At 46.9% G+C, this 23579-nt stretch overlaps 2 protein-coding genes across 2 annotated transcripts in view; one reads left to right on the top strand and one right to left on the bottom strand.

The window, feature by feature from the left end:
• The first annotated feature begins 1116 nt into the window (after window positions 1-1116).
• WDR45B (WD repeat domain 45B) lies at window positions 1117-15636 on the top strand. Its single transcript, XM_062506250.1, has 10 exons — window positions 1117-1352; window positions 5801-5875; window positions 7588-7689; window positions 8307-8394; window positions 8941-9035; window positions 10363-10553; window positions 12394-12479; window positions 13185-13286; window positions 13770-13891; window positions 14158-15636. The coding sequence occupies exons 1-10, from the start codon at window positions 1286-1288 to the stop codon at window positions 14262-14264; spliced, it is 1035 nt and encodes a 344-aa protein (XP_062362234.1). The 5' UTR covers window positions 1117-1285; the 3' UTR covers window positions 14265-15636.
• Window positions 15637-17587: 1951 nt separating this feature from the next.
• The window catches only part of FOXK2 (forkhead box K2), a 45881-nt gene continuing 39889 nt past the window's right edge, over window positions 17588-23579 (bottom strand). The window contains exons 7-9 of the mRNA XM_062506069.1: window positions 23168-23464; window positions 22575-22784; window positions 17588-19797 (exon numbers count right to left, since the gene is read on the bottom strand). Coding sequence (XP_062362053.1) covers window positions 19601-19797; window positions 22575-22784; window positions 23168-23464 — 704 coding nt within the window. The 3' untranslated portion in view covers window positions 17588-19600. The remainder of the gene's footprint in view (window positions 19798-22574; window positions 22785-23167; window positions 23465-23579) is intronic.

Consider the following 23579-nt stretch of genomic DNA (forward strand, 5'->3'; position numbering starts at 1 on the left):
GTCCCTCTCTGTGATATGCAGGAGGAATGCCTGGCTGGAGGGAGCATTTCTGCAGTTGTGTGTCCATCCCCAAGGCACGGAGGCTCTGTTCCTCCTGCCAGCCACGATAAACACAACGTAAGGAGAGGATGGAGCAGAATTCCTCTCTCCTGGTAACACCTGAAGCAATCCCACATGGATTAAGTAAAGCCTGGGGCCCTAGTTGGGCAGGAGAAGCTTTAAAAGAGGCAAACAAGGGTTTGTTATTTCACATTACCCAGTCTCTTGGCTGCCTGGGGAAACAAAATTTCATAAAGATGCAATATGATGATTTATTATATAAATATATGTAAGTACCCAAAGAATACTATAGCAGCTGGTCTGTGCAGAGCCCCGGGGCTGCACTCAGCTATTGTGCACTGAAAAGCTGAGGTCACCTCCCAGCAGACCTGGACACAAATCCGAGATGCAACATCAGCAGAAGGCACAGAGCGAGAATGGAAAAGGAGCTGAACGCACAGGAGGGATGGGGAATCGCTGGTGTCAGTGTGAGCACACAGAGTCTGGGCTCCAGCGCATCATACAGCCATGGAATAATCCGGGTTGGAAGGGGTCTCACCAGGGTGTCGAGTCTATAATCTTGCTTGAAGTAAAATTACTATTCAAGTCCAGTTAGGGTGCTCGGGGCCTTGGGCCCCGAGAACTTCCAAAATTTTCAAGACGTATTTGTAGTGTCGGTGGTTGGGTTTGGGGGTTGGTTTGGAGTTTTGTCAAGTCAGGGAATCCCTATTTTAGCGTGTATTTTGCGTATTTTCCAACCGCAACTCCTGTGTTTTTATTAGTTTGATGTGAAAGCTTTTACCAACTAGTCCTTTGGACCCGGAGGGACCCATCCTCCCCTCCGGCCTGGCGGTCAGTCCCGGTTCGTCCCGGCCAGTCCGGGCGGTCAGTCCCGGTCCATCTCGGCAGTCAGTCCCGGACAATCGCCGGCGCTCCCGCCGCCATTCCCGCGGTGCTCGACGACTCGGCGCTCCTCCCGCCGGCGGCTGGGTCAGCTCTGCGCTCGGCAGCGGTGCCTGGCAGAGCCGGAAGCAGCCGCCGGCCTGTCCGCCTCGGCCCGGCGGGACTCGGGCGGACTCGGCTCCGCTCGGCCCGGCTCGGCTCCGGCGGGCTCGCTGGGCGGGGCCCGACTCGGGCGGGCTCGGCTCGGCCCGGCCCGGCTCGGTTCGGGCTCCCGCGGCGGGACTGAAGCGGGCGGGCGCCGCCATGGTGTGAGGGGCGGGGGCGAAGGGGCCGAGCCGGAGCCATGAACCTGCTCCCGGCCAACCCGCACGGCAACGGGCTGCTCTACGCCGGCTTCAACCAGGACCACGGTGAGGCTGCGGGCCCGGGTGGTGCCGGGTGGTGCCGCGGAGGGGCGGCGGTGCAGAGCCCGGGCCGGGCTGGGCCTGGGGCTGCCGAGGCTCCCGACCCGTCACTGCGGGGTCCCGCTTGCGTCCCGAGGCTGCTGCCGCTGCCTTAGGGGATGCCCGAGGTGTGGCGGCTGCAGCTGCTGGAAGGAGCCGGGAAGGCCGCTGGCAGCGGGAGGGTTTAGTGCTTTTCCCGTTGTTTTAGCACTGGTGCGGTCGTGTGTGCGCCCAGCGCTTCGAAGAGTTGAATTGAGTGGGTGGGGGGAGAGGAGAAGGAACAGGACCAGGCTTGCTGGGGCTTGGGCTGTTCACTGCGTGTGGCTTTCTCAGAGCCTGTGCTTCAGGGGTTTCTTTGGGAGCTGCCCACAGTTCAGCTCTTTCTCAGTGTAAGTACTCCACATTCAAAATGAGTGGTGTAACTGCTTTTTTTTTCTTTCTTTCTTTTAACCTGGTATGTGTTTTAAAAATGGTGGTTAACGTTACTAATCACACTGGCAGGAAAGCACTGATACAACAGCCGCCCCCCACCACCATCCCGTGCATCCTTGGTTTATCTTTTCCCTTTGTTAGAGGGGAAGGCCTGCTCTAGAAAGGGGGTACGTGTGCCTCATCCTGCTTTGGCAAGACAAAAATAGCACCAGTCTTATGAGTAAGTGTCATTTTTTGTGTAAGGAGTGGAGGCTCATCATTTTGTAACATCCTTTTGCCTTAACAAATAATATTCTTGCTTAAGACGCTCTTGCAGCCTCTGTCATTGTAGACTGCAGCTCACGTACCTGTTGCTGATGCTATTGAAGTCATGTGTAAGCACGAATTATTCTCTTGATTTTAGTCAAGAATACCTCTGATGATATCTTGGCAATGGCACATCAAGCAGGTAATGAGGTGTGAGCATCTTGGCAGCTCTCTTCATGCTATTCCGCAGACTTGAAAATAATAGAATAGTCTGTTTCTCAGTAACTCTGCACTTACTTCATCTTGCCTCTCCAAGGGAGACAGAAAAAGATTTTTGAGGATGAGCTTAATTTCAGATCTGCAGGGTCTGTAATGGAGCAGCGATATTTGATGCTGAGCCTGTAGAGCTATGTAAGAAGGAAAGTTTCTCTTTTAGTGCAAAATGCCTTCAGATCATCATTTTTGTGTAAAATTTGTTTGTTGCAAAGGATTCCTTAAGTTCTGTAGCAATAAATGCAAAACATCCCCCTTTTTCCAATAATGTTGCATCCAAAGCACCTTAAGGAATTTGTCTTGGGAATCTGTGAGCTGGCAGTATTCATGTCCCATCTGACCTCACCTGGCCAGGCAATTGGGCGATGACAAAAAACATGGAGAAAAAACAAATTGGCTTCTGTTTGGCAGCTCCTGGAGCTGTTCCTGTTAGGAATGATGACGCTGCACTGCAGGTAACACAGAGACCTTTTATGAGTTTATGGCTCTTGTAGAATGCTGAAGGGCAGGTGATGTTTGGTCACCTGAAGGAGAGCAGAGAGAGAGGAGGGAAAGCTCCCTGCCTTGTTATTCTGCCAGGAATAGAACGTGAGTCACTGGAGTGCTGAAGCTCACAAGTATGGGTGTCTGCATGTACTGTCACAATAACCTAATTTCTTAGGAATTTAAGACTGGCCAATCCCACAAGGATGGGAGAACAAGAGTGATCATCGAAGAAGTCTCTCTGGAGCTGATCTCCCTGACTGGCAAGTCATAAAGTAGTTGTGGTTGTTCTGCCATGAGCCTCCCTTGCTACTTTTGGGCTTTAAATTAAAAAAAAAAAAAATCCCAAAGCAAACAAACAAACAAACCCCTAATGTAACACAAGGAAATGGAAGTTGTCAGTTGTTTGAAGTTAGAATATTCTGATTTTATCTTCTTAATTTGGAGACTGTGAGCTCCTGATTTCAGATCCTTTTGTAATGCTTTGAGAAGGACTTTTCAGAAAAATACTTTTCAGAAATGAAGAGACAAAACATTATAATAATGGCCATACCTGTAAATTGCTGATGGATTTCTCTTTTGTCACTGTTGCAGCATAAAGCTGGTTTGAAAATTGAGGTGTGGGTTTGTTTTGGTGTGGAAACACTTGATCTATGTATTTACTCTTCTTCAGTGGGCTGGAATGGTTTGTAGGGCCCCGCAGTGTTGGGAGGGTCCTGTGCTGTTGGCTTTACACAGCATTTATAGTGCCAAGGAAAACCACAGTGCAGAAACCACACTGGACATCGTCACTGTCCTGGATTCCACTACTGCCACTGCAGGACCTCAGGCCCTAGAGCCTGCAGGTTTCTCTATGCCAGTGTGTCCCCTTCAGTCTGTGGCATCTTCTAGGCTGGTCATTAATTTAACCCCTCTTTTTCTGCAGAGCTGGAGGAACAAAGCTCACTCTGGCCTCATTGGTACTGCTAGCAGATTGCACTTTTACTGTAGGAGCAAGCACAACTGTGGGTCAGGGCAATAACTCTGTAATCATTACATTTTTTAAAAAAGTATCTGAGTAATCTTTTGTCAGTGGCTTTTCAGCCCATCTGTCCTTCTTGGAAAGAGAGGTGCACTTCTTGTGGAAGGAAGTGAACCTAAGGAAGTGTTCCTTCCTCTGTCAGCCCTTTCCAGATCTCACATGGAAGGGCTTACAAGCTGTAGCCATCACATTTGTGGTTCCAGTGGAACAGAAATCAGTCAGATAGGAATCACCAAGCTTCAAAGCTGCTCCTGTAACCTGGACTTGAAGCAGGGGCAGGAATCTTCCCGTAGGATTTTCTTCTCTTGTTTGACTCAGGGGTTGCTGTGCCTGAGAACTTCATCTCTCTGTGGGTAGTGATGGACCACGTGAGGAATTCCACCATTACTCACATCCCCACATTCTGGTGTGTTCTCTTCAGTTAAAAATGTGGATATTCCCAAGGCATTAAAGCAGCCCACGTCTTACTCATGAGGTTGGTCCTGCAGAAAGCTGTAGTGGTGCTGCAGGAAGTGTAAAGTGTGTGTGTGATTGCATCAGGAATGCCCCATTTGGGTTGTTAGGAGCTGCTGGGATCAGCACTACTCAGACCTTACAGCGCTTTCTTGCTATGGAACAGCTTCAGCATCCCTTCCCTTCGACTTTCCTGGAAATACAAGATGGGATTAGAAAACTGTTACTGGAAAATAATTATATGGATCAGCTGTGAGGAACAGATCAGTTCTCATCCTGTACAGCAGTGCTTTATGTAGAGGGGGAGGTTTCCATTGCAGTTTGACCTGGCTGCCAGAGCAAACCAATGCTGAGAGGGGAGGAGAGAAAGTGAACAGGGTTCATATCAAAGCTTACTGCAATATGGTTGTTAGTCCTGCTGCAATTACTACATTCACATTAGCCACTTTGTGTGTGTGTTTATGTATGTAAACAAGAACTTAGTGCACTTAATTATTACAGTATCTTGGACAGGGTGACGTACCTGGGAGTCTTTTGGGTTAAGGGCATAGGTTTTTGTGTTTTGCTTTCTTACCCCACACACCCTGTGATTGTTGGAGTATCAAGCTGGGGAAGGGCTGTGTTTAGACAGAGCTCCTCAGCTTTTATTTGAGGGTTTCAAATCATTGCAGTACATAAGAACAGAACCAGAGTGACTGGAACTTATGTTCCAGTACCTCAGAGATCTTTAACTGGATTTTTGGTACAGTACACACAGATTGTGAGCCACCAGCCTGCCATCAGGCTGCTGCCAGTGACAGCAGCTTCTTGATGACTTTACATGGGTCTGACTTCACAGTGGCATTTCTTTGTACCGTTGCCTGTGTTCACCTGTGAGCAGAGCAAGGAGCAGGACAAGGGACTGGCAGTTTAATGGCTTCCACTAAAGAAGCACATGTATACTTCTATATGAAAAAGTAACTACTGTTACTTTCCAGAGAGTTTTAATCTAGCTGCTGCTTATGTCCTGAGTTAGACTTCAACTATTGGCATATAATTACTGGCATGGTACAGCAGTCAGCTCTTGTTAGCACAGTTGGAAAAGCTGTTTGATGAGCATTCTGCTCTGGAAACATCCACAGCAGAGTCGTAATCATGAGGTGAATTTGGATCTATTAAGAAAGGAGGGAGCTGGCTTCATAACTGTTGGACCATAAACATTAAAATGCTGGTTTCCTGCACTCTAGTGCATGGCACAGGATCCAGGTGGGTTGGGAATTGTTTTCCTTTCCTTCTACTGTTTTCTTACCTACCTAAAACCAGGGCATTTCCACCAGGCCAGTGAAGAGGACAACTTCTCTAGAAGATTTCACTTGCCATCACCAGCAGAGCCTGTGGGTGCTCTTCAGCTTCAGTGTAACCATGCAGTCATTGAGCAATGCTTTCCTAACCCTCTGGCTCTTGCTTCCTCCTTGAGTGTATCTGGCAATTACTATATATGTGTATGTCTATGTGCTTTTTACCACAGGATGCTTTGCATGTGGAATGGAAAATGGATTCCGAGTTTATAATGCAGATCCACTCAAAGAAAAAGAGAAACAAGGTAAAACACTTACTTATTACACGATGCTGGTCTGTGTTGAAACCTCAGCCTTCTCATTTTTTCCTGACTGATTCTTGCTCAGCTTTCACTTTGCCATCCCTGGAAGGCTTTGAATAAAGCCTCAGGAAAGGCAGCTCCTGCTGGTCCCCATGGGGACTCACTCGTGCCATTGCCTGGTCAAAAGTCTCCATGCTGTTAATTTGCACAGTTGGCTGATGAGGAATTTGTCTCAGCTCCTGGCAGAGTTGTGTTTGCTTTTGCTGTTTGTAGCCTGAGTAGGAGAGGTGTTTCCTGCTTTTTTTGCGAGCAGCAGGAGTTGCTTGCTCCCTGCAGCCATCAGAAGTTGTTCTGTTCTTGTGTGCTGATCTGGATGATCCAGTGTGGGAGTAAGACTCCAGGCTTTTTCCTGGAGATCTCAATGTAACATTTCTCATACCCAAGAGTATTGTCTTCAAGAGCACTGAGAGCTCAGACTTCTAATGCTACCTTCTATGTATGCTTTATAAATTGGGGAGGATCTTAATGTGGTAAAGCTACTCCTGTGTCTTAACAGAAGTCAGTAGATGAGCTGTGTTAACAGTGGAGCATTTTATCAGAAAGCAAACAAAACTGAGTCAAATTACGGGAAACTGAAACTGAGCCGTGTCATTCTAACTCTAAATATAGGAAGTGAGCTGCTAAACAGGTTTCCCAGCACTTTCAGCCTGTGGTGAGAAAAGGGATTTAATAAGAGGAAAAATGCACTTAAACTAGCAATTCCTGCAAAATCAAGCACACTTTTACTTGCTACCACTGTAAGGATTTTAGTCACTGTTCACATGGCCAAAGCTGACAAACTATTTTCTGCTTTTAATGGTAAATTCTTCTGTAAGCAACATGCCTTGGGACTGTCACCTGTGACAATGTGCTCAAAGAGTCAGGATTCAGCCTGAAGTCCTGTGGAGTTCCTTGTCAAAACTCTCCCTGCCAGTAGCTCTGGATGGAGATGCTTCCAGGACTCCTGTGGTGAAAAGTTTCTTATGAGTCAGATTGCCTTTTCCCTGTGGATTCTGAGAGCTCTCTCTGAACTGGCTGCGTAGGCACACAGAGATCTTGTTCATTGTTCCTGTAGGTTTAAACCTGCCCAGGACACTCCCAGCTGGAGCTTGTCCATTTGATTTTTTCTGTAACCCAGTATGAAGCCAAATCCTGCTGCACCCCCAGCTTGTCTGTCTTACATCCAGGAGTTCCAAGAAATACCCATCCTAGCAATGATTCAGTGCTCTAACACAGATTCAGAACACATTACACATTCTTAAATTGTTTCAGGCTATCCCTTGTAAATCTTATAGACCTTTTTGTCACAGTGATAACACCTCTTCATAGCAGAATGTTCTGTCCTGCCTTAAATGCTTTAATGGAGTCAAGAGGAGGATCTGGTGCAGAAAGTGTTCAAGTACAACTGTTCAGGAAGGAAACACAGCACTCAGAAGTGCTGTTGAAGAAACCACAAGGGCTTGTGTGAAACCCAGGGCTTTACTGCTCCAGTATGAAGAACTTTCAAGGAATCCACATTCTTTGGTTTTTAAGGGCAGCCAGGGTAGGAAGATGCTCTTCTTCTGAGGTACCTGAGAAATGTGCTGTATAACACGAGCTTTTCTTATAACAGTGGTAAAAATTAGATGGCAATTTAACGGGTTCTGACACTTGTAAATAAAATATTTGTCTTGCAGAGTTTCTAGAAGGTGGTGTTGGCCATGTCGAAATGTTGTTTCGTTGCAACTATTTAGCACTAGTAGGTGGAGGGAAAAAGCCGAAGTACCCACCCAACAAAGGTGAGCTTGAGGGGTGGAGCCTGCAAATGCCCCTGTGTGACAGTGCCCAGAGAGCTCCCACAGCCAGGGCTGTGAGCTCATGTCCTGAAGGTCGGGTGAAGGGCATGCTGCAGCAGGTTGAAGTCACCCTGGTGCAGAGTTGCATCACTGCTGGTGCAGTGCTGACAGGCTGGTACCTGCAGGGACTGCTCTCCAAGGCCTGCTGACCTTCTCACAGTGAACTCTGCAAGGAGCAGGAAGCTCCCTGCCTGGCAAGCTTTGTAGGAAAATGTACTACTTTGTGGGAAAATGTACCACTTTTTTCAACTGCTGCATTAGTTCTTCCATAACCCTCAGAGTAAACAAAAAAAGCTGCTTTTCTTCAGAAAAATATATCTTTATTGTCATTTTTTGTGGTTGGAGTTGACCAGTTTCTGCGTGCACAAGTTATAGTGGGAATTAGGGGGTTGATATGTGGTGGCTCAATGCCATCTGGTTAGCAGGATGCCTGTCTGCAGCTGCTTAACCACTGGATGAACCTCTTGATCAGACTGCTGGGGAACTGCTAGGTGTTACAAGAGAGCTGTGGATCTTTGAATATGCCTTGATGGTCTGATGCAATCTCTGCACTGTTCTAGTCATGATCTGGGATGACCTGAAGAAGAAGACTGTCATTGAGATAGAGTTTTCCACAGAAGTCAAAGCAGTGAAGCTGCGAAGAGACAGGTAGGTACAGCAGAGGGGTCCAGACACCCAGCTTGGCTTTGTGCTCCTACTTGTTTCCAGCTGCTTGTAAAAAGAAAAAGATCCAGCTGTAACACCAGTAATTGCAGGTGAAGCAGGCTTCTGGGGCCAGAGTATTAGGTGTAAACAGACCAAAGTTTAAGTATACTGCTATGTGAAGCCTTGGTGAAAGGCCTGTGAAAGGTTTCCTGCCCCCCCCCCCCCCCCCCCCCCCCATGTAGGGAAATACTCTCCTGTGGCTCCTGCTGGTTTTCTAGTTATGGAGGAGTGTGAAGAAAATTCCAGCAGATCCCTGGAGCAAGAGCAGCTGTGATCAGCTGGAGTCTGTGTGTGTGTGGGTGGAGAGGCTGGATGAAAGTGCTTTGCAGGCTTATCATTGCATGGCTGCTGCAAGGCTGGGAGTCTCCTGTGAGGGAGGGCAGGAGGAACGTGGCTGTTAAATCAGTTGAAAGCCTTTGCAGGTCTGAATGAATGTTTGTGTCCCTGTTTTACCCTCCCCGAGTCACAGGAACTTCTGGTCTGTTTCAGAATTGTGGTCGTCTTGGACTCGATGATTAAAGTTTTCACATTCACACACAATCCCCACCAGCTGCATGTCTTTGAAACCTGCTACAACCCTAAAGGTTAGTTGTACTTGTGGGCTGGGGAATGGAAGCAAGTTTATTGTGTTCTTGACATGCCATTTATCTGCAGCTGCCTCAGTCAGTTCTTTAGGAGTCATTAAACACTTACTGCACTGCAGTCATGTCCTTTGGAGATGCTTTTGTGTTTATAGAATCATTATTAGAATTTATAAATACTTGGCCCAGAAAAGCTGCTTCCTGTGCTCATCTTATAGATGTGATTTCTGTTAAGAGCTGTACACTTTCTTCTGTAAAGAACCTGTATTTTTGCTGGAAGGTTAATTATAAACACAAACTCTAGTATAAAGTGCATAATTTCTCTTTCCTAATAGAGCTGGAGGTGTTGAGCAAACTCTTCTCTCCTGTTAAAAAGAGCAAACTGATACTTTTAAATAGCAAGGCCTGGCTGTGGCTGTTGTTGAACCAAGGGGAGTGGCTCGGGCTCATCCAGTGATGGCAGCAGGGGCAGAAGGAGCTGGTGAATGGCTCTCTGCAGGGCTGGCAGTGCCTTGGAGGAGTGTCAGGAAGGGTAAAGCAAACGCTGTTGATAATGCTGCACCTGAAACAAGGGGTGCAGGCAGTGCTTGATTGGTGGAGAGGATCTGATGGAATGTCAGATGGGATGTCAGGAGGGTTTTCTCCACTAGATTATACAGGATTGGAATCCCCATCGCTGAGGGTTTTCATGCCTGCCCGGAGCAAATGTGGAATTGCTGTCATGGAATATCAGTCTGGATGCAGCTCCAGCAGCCTGACTGACTGACTGACAGGAAGGGGATGCAGGGGGAGGAGGAGGAGGTTTTTTCTTGCACCGAGGTTTCCGGAATTCTCTTGGCATCAGCAGAACACCTGGGATTGGTGTGATTTACCTTAAATGGGCCACAAAACATTACAAAGAAAGACGTGCCGGTGCTGTAAGAACCAAGTTCAAACACAAATTAGTAACAGTTTCACTGATGGAGAAGTGAAGGAGACCTTTTAACTTCTTCTTAAAATAGCTTTGATGTAATGGACTGACTGGGCTGATCTGCAAAACCACCCAGATTCTGGATAACCACAGCTGGATTACACTGGAATAAAGTGATGAGAGCAAGTTTAAATTATGCTATTCCTCTGCTTAACTGTGCTCTGCACTCATGGACAGATGATGTTTTGGGACTAGCAATTAATGTAATGGCACTAGTCATTAGAATTAGATTCTGATTTACTCCATGGGTGTTGGCTTATCCTGAAATTATCAGTATTTTAGAAACTTACATTTGAAAAGTTGATTAGGTTATGGAAATGATCCAATTGGTTTTTTTTTGTTTTTTTTTTTGTCTTTCAGGTCTCTGTGTCCTTTGTCCAAATAGTAATAAGTCTCTTCTTGCATTTCCTGGAACACACACTGGGCACGTGCAGATCGTGGATCTGGCTAACACGGAGAAGCCTCCTGTGGACATCCCAGCTCACGAAGGAGTCTTGAGCTGTATCGCTTTAAACCTGCAGGGAACAAGAATTGCAACAGCATCAGAAAAAGTAAGAATGATGTCCCCTGCCTCTGATATACTGTGTGTTCTAGTGTAGTGAGATAAAACAGCAAATCATATCCTTTGGAAGAAAGACAGAGAAATACCTACTGGGAAAATCTGCCACTGAGCTGTGCACTCTCAGTCTTATCTTCCCTGCTCCTCCGGGATGCCCAAACAGCTGATAGCCAAGGGCTGTGCCTGGGGTACTATTTGTTTTAGCTGGCTGTAGCAGTGATTCTTCAGTGACATTTGAACACAACTTGGCCCAAGTAGTTCACGTCTTTGATGTTTTCTTCAACAGATACTGTTAGTTTAAAGAAGAAGTGGTGGGGGAAAGCATATTTGCGTTCTTTCACCTTTATTATCTTCTACTTAAATTCACTCCAAACCCATAGGCTAAAGAAATACTTGCAAATAGTTCAGTCATACTGGCAGGCTTTTTTCTGCTCTGGCTTAGCCCCTGTTACAGAGCAGGACAGCGTGGGCTGCCCACCTCACACAGAAAGAGAGAGCATGGCCACGTGCTACATGGGGCTGAAGAGACAAGACATTGAGGAGAACATGAAGTTAGGGTGCAGTGCAGATCCCTGTGCTGGGCTGAGGCAGAGAGAGGCAAATGTGACAGAGCTGCCTTCTTCCTGGGAAGCACAGAGAGAGCTGCCAGGGCATTCATCTCCCCAGGGAATGTCAGGCAGATGGACTTGTCTCCCTGAGGCAAGCACAGCTCTTGCTGCCTTTTTCCACTCAGCTGAAATCAGTTTCTTAAGGACAAGCCAAATTAATCCAAGGAGTCTCTGTTTCACATAGGTTTCACTGCCCAGCCTGTCACTCAAACAGTTTAAAAAAAGAAAATGTATCCTGAGTCTCTCTTAAGCTTAATGACTGCATGTCCTCTAAACGGTGTTCTAAAAGCTGCCAACTCCATTGCTAAATAGAGCCATTATCTGCTGTGTTTGTATTAAACATTCCTTGTTTAGCATAGAGAAGAAGTTCAAGCAGATTTTATTTTCCAGCTGAACTAGGAGTCTGAGCACAGTCAGCAAACATCTCAAGCCTGTCTCTTAAATCAAAACTAAACTGAGTTCATCAAGTCTTTTTCTTCTGGGTTGTCACTTGCTGTGTGACTGGAGAGCTGCCTCTGTTAACCAGGTGTGTAACAGGAGCTGCAGGTGGTGATGCACAGCTCAGTGAACACCCAGTCTTCATCAGAGGAAAGTACCACTGATTTGTTGATCACCTTGTTACTTATGACTGGCTCGTTGTGCAGCTCTACTGTCAGGCTGGGTTTACTCTAGCTGAAAAACAGTTGCCCAGTGCAGTGTTCTCCTGACTGGGTGGTGCCTCAGGTTTGGATCAGTACAGACCATGAGTGTGTGGTAACTGATTCTTCTAGGTTATGTCAACTGAACCAATTTTAAGACAAGACCAGCCACAGCTTGATTATACTTAGTGGGAAAGAATTGCTCAGGAGCAATGAAAAATGCAGTAGTACTGAGGGGAGCATGGCAGAAGTGACCCACAGATCCTGGGCAGGCTCTACACCAGCCAGTCTCTGCAAATCAGGGCCAGGGCTGCAGCAGTGCCTTAGAAGGGAACTAAAAGAGCCTTCCTGAATCACTAGGTGACAAGATTGTACCTTAAGGCATTGTAACATTGTGGTGATGGTATGTGGGGAAACCAGTGTTCTTCCCCAAAATTAAGAGAGGTTTGCAAATCTACCAAGAAGAAAACCCCAAAGAAGCAGTGTGTGCAGGGGTACGGTGGTCAGACAAAATTTTAGGATGCATTCACAAGATGTAAAGACAGTCTTCTGCCTTTCCTAATGCAGTGCTTGATTCCTTTTCAAGGGGACCCTCATAAGAATATTTGATACTTCATCAGGGCATTTAATCCAGGAGCTACGTCGAGGATCACAAGCAGCCAATATATACTGGTATGTTCAGCTGCTTCTGTGTCACCTGGGGGTCTGGCTGTGCTGAGCCCCTCAGCCAGCACAGGATGGCTGTGGTGCCCCTCCTGCCTTAGGCCTCTGCTTCTCCCTCTGGGCTCGCTGCTGGGAGGGGAAGGCAGGAGCTGGGAGCTGTGTGATGCCTGGCACAGGCTACAGGACCAGGGACAGAGCTGTGGCTGTTGCCAGGCTCTGACTCTGCTCAGTCCAGGTGGGAGCTGGGGGATGCTGAATTTCCCACTGACTCCCAGGGAGTGCCCTGCTGCACTTGAACACTGCTCAGGGGCAAGGGGAGCTTCAGCCCCACATCCTGCTGTGCAGGGGAGCAGCCGGGGCAGAGGTGTGACTGTCCCAGGAGCAGGGAAGCCCTCTGGCCATTCCCCATGAAAACTGCCATTCCTGTGCCAAGCCCCACTGGGGTAGCAGCTGCACGTTCTGCCCGCTCCTCAGAGCGGAGCTCGCGCATTTCCTTGCAGCCGTGTCAGAATGACCCACACCAGTAGTGTCCCTGCAGGCCTGTTCTGAGTGCTGCCTGTTCACAAAGCCCTGGCTGGGGCAGCCCCAGCTCCTCCTGAGCAGCTCTTATCACCCCGCCTGCAGGGCTGGCACACCTGCAGCAGCAGAACTGTCTGTGCCAGGGCTGCGGGTCTGTCCCAGGAGAAATCCTGCAGCTGTCTGTGTTCTCTGCAGTATTAACTTCAACCAGGATGCTTCCCTCATCTGCGTCTCCAGTGACCACGGCACAGTCCACATTTTTGCTGCAGAAGACCCAAAAAGAAATAAACAGTCAAGGTAGGGATGGAGCTGTTGTGAAGCCCTGCAGGGGAGGGGTCCTTGAGCTTTGAATTTCATTTAGAACACTGACCCTGTCACTCAGTAGCTGCTGAAGGTGGAAAAATGTATCTGCTGGGCTGGCATGAAGCTGCAGGGTTAGGACTCTCTGGCAATTGCCAAGTTCCTGCTGTCCTTTGCAGGGCACAGCATCTCTGTAGAAGGTCAGTGTAGGTTTTAGTGTGCTTTAGGATGAACATATATTGTGGACACTTTACTAAAAATCAATCCTTTTGGCAGTTTTTGCAGTCACTTAACGCCAGCAAGGTAGTTGTAGTGTCTCTCTTCCTGAGAAGGGGAATTACTCAGGTTGTGTGATACTTAAAGATAATAAAAAGCCAGTAAAAAATCATGTGAACCCTGCACCTTGTTCAATCACTCCAGCAGCTCTGAATCTACCCCTGCCTTACTAACCTCTTAATGTCTTCTTGTTTTCTCTTTCAGTTTGGCCTCTGCCACCTTTCTCCCCAAATACTTCAGTTCCAAATGGAGTTTTTCCAAATTCCAGGTTCCCTCAGGCTCTCCGTGCATTTGTGCCTTTGGAACAGAGCCAAATGCTGTCATAGGTGAGTCCCCAGGTTCTGGCTGGAGAACCAGGCTTTGAACTGTGCTGGCTTGGAGGGAGGGAATGCTCTTCAGAGACAGGGCTGTGTCCCTGTCATCGCAGAGCTCTGGCTGCTCCCACTGCCCACGGGGCTGGCACAGCACAGGGCTGGTGGCTCGGGGTCCCTCCAGACACCTCTGTGAGGCTGAAGGGCAGCTTACCCTGGAACTGGAGAAAAGGAGGGCACCTCTGGCACAGCCCCACTGACTCTGCTTGTTTGTGTTGCAGCAATATGTGCAGATGGCAGCTACTACAAGTTCTTATTCAACCAAAAAGGGGAATGCTCAAGGGATGTGTATGCTCAGTTCCTAGAAATGACAGACGACAAGCTTTGACTGAGGGGAGGGGAGTGCATGGCTCAAAGCACTGCCTCGGCCCCCCCGCACCTTTGAGGGACAGAGCTGAGTGTCCAGTACTGATCCAGAAGTTCAGCAGAGCTCATGGAGAAGCCTGGCTCAACATGATCACAAGCAGCTCTGAAGTAGTGAACTACATATGTTTGTTCTCATTTCTGCAAGTATTCATCATTAAAATCTCTTTGGGTTACTGTCACCAACTCAAGTTTTCAAGATGTGGCTTTCAACAAGCTTGTGCCTATTGGGTTTCTCTTTAGTCTAGACTGTGACATGACTGTAGCTCCAACAAGAGTGCCTGCCACAGGGAAAGCTCTGCGGGGGCTGTCCACACCTTCGGCTGGCCTTAGGAAAAGGGATGTGAAAGCAGAAGCTTTTTATGCATTGCTTTACTTCCACTGCATGGCTGGGAGTGGGGGAACACTCTGGGTCATGCTTTCTCCACCAGGAGTCCTGCCTCCCCCCTCCCCTGGCACACCTGAGGGAACAGAGAAGGTGACAAGTGTGGAGCAGGAGACACTTGTAGATCAAATCCTGCTTGTCCTCTGACCTGATGCCTGGGGCTGGGTGGTGAGGGTCATGTGGCCCTGCCAGTGCTGCTTCAGGTGAGGGATCAGCATTACCTGTCCAAGGTGCCAAACTGTGAAGCAGCTGGAGGCACACTGGGCAAGGGCTGACCCAACTCCCCTCTCCTGTGTGAGCACAGCAAGCACCCAGGGTTCCTGTATTTGTAGAGCTGATTCCTTCCGTAATCCAACAGTTGGTACTGGTGTGACAGCTGTGAAACTGCTGCCAAGCTACTTCCAAACTGCTGCAGCTGGGAGGCTGGAGAGGCCATGTCCACGTCCAGCACAAGAACTGAACAAGGTGGCAGGAAGTTCCATGTCTGCAATGGCTTTAAACTTGCAAACTTGTCTTTTTTTTTTTCCTTTGAGCTGTCGCATATTATTGCTGCTGGCCCAGGGACAGGTAGGTTAGACTGAACCCACTGACTTGTACACTCTTCCCTAAAAATTGTTACCCTATTTCCTGCTGACCTAAGGCACAAGCTCCTAACCCAGAACCTGAGATAGCCCCAAGTTTGGCATCTGTGGCACTAAACACTGGGGCAGGGAGGTGTTGCTCTTCTGAAAGCTAATTTCACAGATGCTTCAGCCCTGACCCTCTGTGACTTCAGTTGCAAACTCTCTAACTTTGACAAGTCCCTTTTAGTGTCATGTAACCTACTAAGGACTAACCATGTTGATGTCAAGGTTGCATGTTGCTTTTATGCATATTTAACCACAGGAATTATTTTGCACACTTATTTGTAATATGTTATTTCTTTTAAATAAAAGTGACTAACTTTGCTGTATTCACTGATGGTCACAGCCATGGTTTCCATTGCTCCAGGCTGGGGGAATAAACATGTGAGTCAATAGTGGTGGCTGGTGAAGGACAGGAGCTGAACCTGCTGCGTGAAGAGGGGACAGGAGCATGTGAGTCACTGCCTGGGACATGCACCTTGTTGTCTGTCCCAAAACAAGTCCACCTTCCCAGTGCAAACCAGTTCTTGTCCACTTACCTCACCATTCTCACCACTGCTGTGCTGAGGCTCCTCAGCTTGGAACAGCAGAAGGACCTGGAAGTGTCACTTCCCAGAGGAGGACACGACGGGGAAGCGCTGGAGCCTGCTCCCCAGGGATGATGTAAATCCCCTCACTGGGTCATGATCCCAGCACCAGGAAACTCAACTCTCCATCCAGCCCCTGTACCTGCTCCAACAGCTCTGCTGGGCCTCAGCTGCTGCTGCTGCACCAACCCCGTGCCCTCCTCTCCCAGTTATCCCAGAGCTGACAAGAGACTACACACACATTTTTTGGGGAAGAGTTAATCTCTTCTAAATGTGCAAAATTCTCCCTAAACCTCTGGTCCCAATATGGCAGCAGGAATGAAAATAACACCTGTGCAGTTAGCCAGTAGTGCTGCACTAAGGAATGCCCTAACACACCTCAGATTTCTTGTGCTACCTGCAAATGGATGTGATTAGGTACAGTGATCAAATCCAACACAGGATTGAATCTTCCCAGCTGGCTCTGGCTCCAGGTTGCTCTGCCAGTGCTTCACCGCGTCGCTCGCTGCGGCAGTGCCTCCGTGGATGAATTTATCCAGCGTTTGCACAGCTCTACAATCAAATGGAACAGTGCTCAGTCAGTCACTTTTTGGGAAAAGGAATGGTGCTTTGAGGACTGTGGGCCCCGTACCTGGCACCGATGAACTGGTGGTAGCACACGGCCACAGGATCACCCCCAGCACCAGGGAAGCAGAGCTTGCACAGCAAGTCTAAACCACAACTGCTCCTGGAACACAACCTATTCCCAGCAGCAGCTGCTCTTAAAGTACAGGGATTAGCAGTTTCTTCTGTATTAAAAAGTAACTCAACGCCTTCTCTCCTCATTTTGCCATCTCTCTCCACAGTACCTGTGTCACAGTTCAGAATCCTGACAGGAAATAATGAGTCGGTGCACTAAATTCTACCGTAATTCCAGGTATCTGCCAGCAGAAACTGTGGAATACAAGGATTGCTTTCAGAACCTTTAGGTAGTCACAGAAAAGGAGAAAATACAGATCAATGAGTGGACACGACCAGTTCTTACAGACGCAGGGCAGAAGGGCTGTGCTGGACACAGCAGCCACTGGGCTGGGGCTGGGTCACACTGCTCTGCCTGCCTCTGGGGCAGAGTAACAATTACACCACTCACTGCCTCCATGTTCAGCTGTTTTCTTCTTCTCCCAGGATTGTGGTTGTTCAGACCATTCAGACCATGCTTTCTGTTCAAGGAACAGGTTCTGCCCGTTCAGCTCTGAACACCGTGGCCCTTCCCAGCAGTTCCACAGCCACCCAAGGCTTGTGGAGTTGGGTTTCTCCCCAGCTCTTGAAAGCATTGCCATGAGAACATGACCCAGCTTCCAGGAAAGGTGTCCTGGTCCTTGAAAGCATTTCCCCAACTGAGAAACAGAGACTGTAACCAATGCAGGAAGAGGGGATCAGACACCAAACCCACATTCACGACAGCGATTCCAGAAAGTGACATTTCCTAAAACTTACTTAGAGAAATAATGATCCATCTAGGGCAGACACGTCCCCGTGCCCTCCTGTGCCCCAAACAGTGCCAAGCACTGGCAGGGTCCAGCCCTCCCTGCCCATGGCTCCTGGGACACAGCCTGGCTGGAAGGAGCACCCTGCCTTGCTGGGGCTGACACAGAAGCTGCAGTGATCCCAAACATACATCGATATTCCAAACACATTGTTGAGTAATTTCAACTTGGTTAATTTGCTGAATAAAATTTAATTTTATTTAAAAAAATCTTATACACTATTATTCACCTAGCCCTAGTTGTGAACAGATTCTCACTTCTGAAAATAAACCACATTCTAGTCAATTCATTCAACACCAAATTAAATTACTAGTACTGGATTTTCTTTCTTAAAAAAAGTATGTTAAAACTTTACTTTTTATTTTTAAAACCTCTAAAGAAAACGTTGCAATTGTACAGAAATGCTTCTTTTCAGGTTATGCTCTTTTTTTTAAATGCCTGTTATAAATCCAGCTTGTGTAGAGTTTTTTTTCATAGTTTTTTAATGTATTATCTGCAGAGACATTGTAACAGTTCCATTGTGTGGATGAACACAAAACTTGTACAGATTTCTCATATTTGGTCTTTAAGTAAATAGTTTCCAAAAGCTGCCTAAAATAACCACTCCAAACTGTTCAGTCCATCATGAAAATACAGTTTTTCCTTTCGTAGCAGGAAAGGAAATATAAATAATGCATCTTTATTACAGAACAGGACAAAAACCAGATTCCAATGGAGCCAACTCCAGCTCCCACTCACCTGGCTGCAGGAGGAACTAAGACGTTGTGTGAGTTGAAGACTGAACAGCAGCCTTGTTTCAATTGAATTTTGAAATGTAAAGTGGAATCTATTACCACATTAAAGTGAGAAATTACCAATACATTTTAAAATGTTCAACTGCAGAACACACACTTAAAAAAAAAAAAAAATTATTACCATAATCTGGTAGCCACTGTTAGAAAACCACAACAGCTACTGGTCATGGAGACCCCGAGGTCAGTGTCTGACATCAAAGTGTTACAGAGAAACGGGGCAGATTAATTTCTACTGAAGGGTGCTTAAGCTTAAAAATATCGAATATACCTCTGACAAGATAATTTTACTCTTTTTAAAAGGACTCGTGATAGAGAATTTTATCTTTCTAAATGAAGAACAGTCTGTTATCTTAAACATACACAATATTAAGCGAGACTCTTGTTTTACTTTAGACTGGAAAAATATGCCAGGGACAGTCAAAGTCAACACAAAGTAACAAACAGCAAAAGGTAGCAGAGAGAGAAACAGGTAAGTGCAGCTCTGGTCAAATCCATAGCAGTTCTTTACGTCAGTTAACGGCTCATTTACATCAGAGTTTCTAATCAGTTACATGCAAGCCCAAAGAAGCGTTTGATCACTACACATGGTAATAAAATTTGATTAAATTTATCAGGCAACTGCTAAAATATGAAAATTTGCAGATGTAATAAAGTAGCTTTATCTGAACTTGAACAGGACAGACAAAAGTAAATCATTCCGTTGGTTAAAAAAAGCCTACATTCAGTTTTTTACCAAACAAAATTTCACATGAAAAGTAGTTGTGTGATTCCAAAGTTTCCGGAGTAGAAATGGAGTGATTTGAAATGTCAAAGACCCCATTGTTTTGCAAAGAAATGAAAATACACCTCAAAAATTTCTAATTCCACATGTGAACAACAAAATACTGCATATCTATCAACAACTGCATGGGTGGGTGGTTCGGAAAGGCTTAGCTGCCACGGTGTCGGAATGGCTCCTGCCTCTGTTCCCTTTAGGAATTTACAATCGTTTGAAACCAGTCACACTAAGCGCTATCATGCTGCCGTTACACTGAGATCCTCAGTCCTGGGAATAATCTGACAGATCCTGTTAAAGCTGCAGCCCTCCCAGCACACACAGTCCGTGGGGCAGGAGGGGCAGGGGCACAGCCTCTACAACAACATGGTTCTGCAGTTTCACTTTAAATTACCAAGTTTTAAGGCCACCTGTGTTGGGTTTTGTTTCAGTGCTGAAAGTTGAAGTCTGATTCACAGGGCCCCTTTCCCCACTGCGTGAGAACATGTTCCAACATTTTAGGTGTTAGATTTAAGTGTCTCCTTTTGGCACCACGGAGTTTGTTTTTGTTGGTTTTTTTGTGTTTGTTTTTTTTTTTTTTAAAAAAAAAAAAAGAAAACTCCCCTAAGTTTCTAGTTCTGGCTGCCTTTGTCACTCACTGCCACGGGTGGGGTGTCCACGTTCACAGCTATGACTATGCTCTCTCCATCCTCTGTTTTGATACGTTTGAGTTCCTGCTGTTCTGACTGGTCTCCGTTCTGGCGCTTGGTGGGAAGCGATGCCGATGCGGACGCGTGGGTTGCTAACATATGCAAAGGACTTGCAGCAGCTGCAAAACAGAAAATACAAACTTCAGCACCCTGATCATTGTCAAATTAGACACAGGGAGCAAACCTGCTCCATCACTGAGTGATCAATTCCTTTATTGCTACCATGTGGGGTACTGGCAGGCCCAGGTGAGATTCTGGTGTGATTTTTTTTTTTTTTGTTTAATCTGCATTTAGATTGTTTAATCTAAACCTGTTGTGCAGATTGAGGACATTTTCTCAAATCACTCAACATTCACACAGATGGGATAACAGGGAAGCAGCTCCATTTAGCCACTGAGAAGCTGAAGACAGGGAAGGACTCCATGACTGAAGATTTAGCAAATTCACATCATAACTTGTGACAGAAGTGGATTCACAATCTCCTTTGGTAGGTTCTGGCCAGGTCTCTGATCCTGCAGATGTGTGATGTGGCCTGGAAGGAGAGCAGGACCATGCCAGAGCCACCTGGGGCTGTTGGTTACTGCAGTGAAGTTCTGGGACTCCCAGAGCCAGGAGCAGCAATTCCCCCGCAGCGCCTAACGAGGTATTTGCCAAAGCTAAGGAGAAGGCAGGGCTGGAACAAGTCCCAGTGGTCAGCAATGACCCAGTTGACAAAATGCAAGTGCACAAGTGGATCACAGCAGGAGAGGTAGAGGGGTACAGTGCAAACATCCCATACAAGATTTTAATCTTTCTCCTTCCACAGATGAGGCAGCACAAGTCGCTCATGGGTGAGCACAAACCTTGAGACCCCTGAGTTTCTTCCCTCTGCCCATGAGCAGCCCCTTCCTCAACACTAATCCTCATTAAATACACTATTCAAATGTCTTTGCAAAGAATGCTGATTACAGATTTCCTTGTTCATTGCATTTCATGAAACTTCATCTAGATATTATCAAGCCACCTGTTTTTTTCCTGCTCCCTTCCCTCAGCACCACTTCACTGGCATTACCATGGCATTCTCTGCTACTGCAGATGAAACATCAAGTCCATGAGAAATTATTACTTGCTAAAACTTGTGGTTTGTTATTAATAAGCTGTCCTAGAGAGCATTACCTCTGCACGAACCAAGCTGTAAATGGATTTGTTCTGGAATTCAGCTGCCATTAGAAAAGATACTCCTTGTACCATTTCTGAATAGGAGCCATGGAGATGGAACTTCTGAATAAAATTTGCCTTCCTGCAAATTTTGTGGTGCTTAAATAAAAACCAAGAAGTTTACCCCTCACCTTCAAACACACATCAAGACAATCACTGCCAGTGGAAGGGGAAGAATGCCTGCCATGGCAGGGGGATGGAATGAGATGAGCTTTCCTGTCCCTCCTGACTCAAACCCTTCTGTGATTTTTCACTCCAGGTACCCAGAGACCCTCTGGCTGGTATGTGGGAGCAAGAAACACACAGAAGAATGATGATGTTTGAAATCTACACTGAAAGCTGAGATACAGAATACTGAGTTAGGAAATTGTATTGTACAATAAGAAATGTGAGTTTCTTAGGGACCCCAGAGCTCTCAGCTGACTCACAGGGACCAAGCAATGCTGCCAAGCTGTTCTGCTGAGAGCAAGATCTGAAAGCACCTGCTTTACTGCACATGGAAAATGTGCAGGATTTGCTCTTCATTTCCTTCTTCTCAGACAGCACAAACCTTCCTTCACCAAAAGCAAACATACAAATGTGTTACAAACACACAGCCATCTGTGTTACACAGACACACAGGCAAACAAACAAACCCCTGTTTCCCAGCTCTTCCTTCAGATGCTTTGCCTCAGAATTATCTGGTTTCTTGCTGGTTTAGGAGTTACTGCAACAAGAGACCTGGAACACACCTCATCCCACACCCACCACACACAGAGACAAGAGTGGGAAGCATCACAGCTCTGCTGCTGTGTGCAGCCACATTCCCTGCACACGCTGCAGCCCTTGGCTGCCATGTCAGGGACCATGCTGAAATCAGCTGAGTTCTCAGAATCCAGGAAAAAGAGAATAAGAATTATTCTGTACTTTTAAAAATAGCTTTTCAGTATATTTCACATGGCTCTCAGCTCTATTCACACATCCCTTCTGACACAGAAAGTGCACCTCAAGTCTGACTGATGCTTTTGCTGCTCTTAGGCTGGAAGTGAAGTGGCAGCAGCCAGAACACTGACCTATAAATGTCAGTGATGGCAAAGGAGTAAAAAGGAAATGAAGCAGATAATTCACTCCATTAGAAAGACTTTCGAGCAGAAATGCAGGTAATAAATTGAAGTAAGACAGCCCTAAAAGCATTTCTGTAAACATATGACAAAAAGACTCCACTTCAGTATCAGATAATACACAAAGCAAAACTTAGCACAAGCTGTGAGGACCTGCCAGCAGAGCAAACCTGCCCGTGCTGGGAGTAAGAGGCAATGTGTGGAATGATAACAAAGCATGGCTGCCCACTCAGCCTGCCAAGGCCCAGAGGGGAATGATGGATTCAGACACGAACCACCTCAAAACCTTTCAGAATTTTGTTCTTTTCAGTACAGGTTCAATGAAATCATAAAAAGTAACCGTTCAAAGAGTCAACCCACAAGCAAGTTCTGGTTTTCCTGTTGGTGGCTTCCAACAAACCACCTGGGAACAGGCACCATTTTAAGAGCTCTGATTTACAGGAACTTCTTTTAAAACTTGTTTCTATCCCAGTTTAATGAGGAGAGAGGACAGGTTGTCACCGCTAAGTACATCCCCATAACAACCACAAATAGAGAGATGTGCAGGCAAACAGAAGAAGTGAAGAGGAACTGGAGGAGAGGGGGCAGTGAAGCTGTACCTGCGCTGCCCTGCCCGGCCACAGCGGCGCTCAGGGGCACGATGTGCGTTCCGTTCTGTGTGACAGCCTTGATGGGCAGCTGGTGCTGCCCCAGCGGCGCCTGTTGCACGATGGTAACTGTCTGTAAGGGCGTGGGCTGCGATGTCTGGATGATGCGACCAGCAGCTCCTATTGCAGCATGGCTAATGGCAGGGAGAGGCTCCACTTTCACTGGAAAACAGGACAGAAAATCAGCTTAAAATTAACAAAGCACTCGGGAACCACTTGGTTTCACTCACTCAGCCCTCAGTGGAAGTGTGCTGTTTTATTACTTGCTCCAACATATCTGAGAAATTACGATTCAAAATCTTCAGTTTTAGCCAAACACTTCAAGCACTGCTCTGCAAGTATTGATGTCCCACCCCTGCCCTCCCTGAACGAGGCTTGGAGCAACCTGGAAGAGTGGAAGGAATCTCTGCCCATGGCAAGGGGTGGAACGAGATGGGCTTTACGGTCCTTCCAAACCAAACTGTTCTATGGTTCTACAATTCTTCTGATCAAATACTGATCCCTCTGTATCAAGAGGTTGCCAAAACAACCCCACAGGCTCTCACCTTTGACTTCCTTGTGGTCTCCATTCTCTTGAGGTTCTACCTTGGGCTGAGTGACCATAGCAGCTTGTGTGACGACCGCCTGTCCCGCGACAGTGTAAGTGTTTGCTGGTGCTAATCCAGTCACGTTGGTGACTGACACAGCTGGGATCTGGTGCACAACATGAACTGTCTGAACTACAGGCTGCTGGGAGGTCGATGTGGTCACGGGAGTTGCAACAGTGTAGGTGACGGGTTTGATAGCTTGTGGTAGCTGCCGTTGTACAGTAATTAAAACTGGCTGGCTAGAGAGAGGTGATCCTACCAACAAAGAGGTCAAAATTAGACTGACAATTTTCATTATTTCTTTTAAGCCAGTTATTCTTTTAAAAAACTTCTCATGAAAGCCTCAGAGGAATAACAAGCTCCTTCCCTA

The sequence above is a fragment of the Cinclus cinclus genome, chromosome 20, assembly GCF_963662255.1.
Source record: "Cinclus cinclus chromosome 20, bCinCin1.1, whole genome shotgun sequence".
In the NCBI taxonomy this organism is placed as follows: domain Eukaryota; kingdom Metazoa; phylum Chordata; class Aves; order Passeriformes; family Cinclidae; genus Cinclus; species Cinclus cinclus.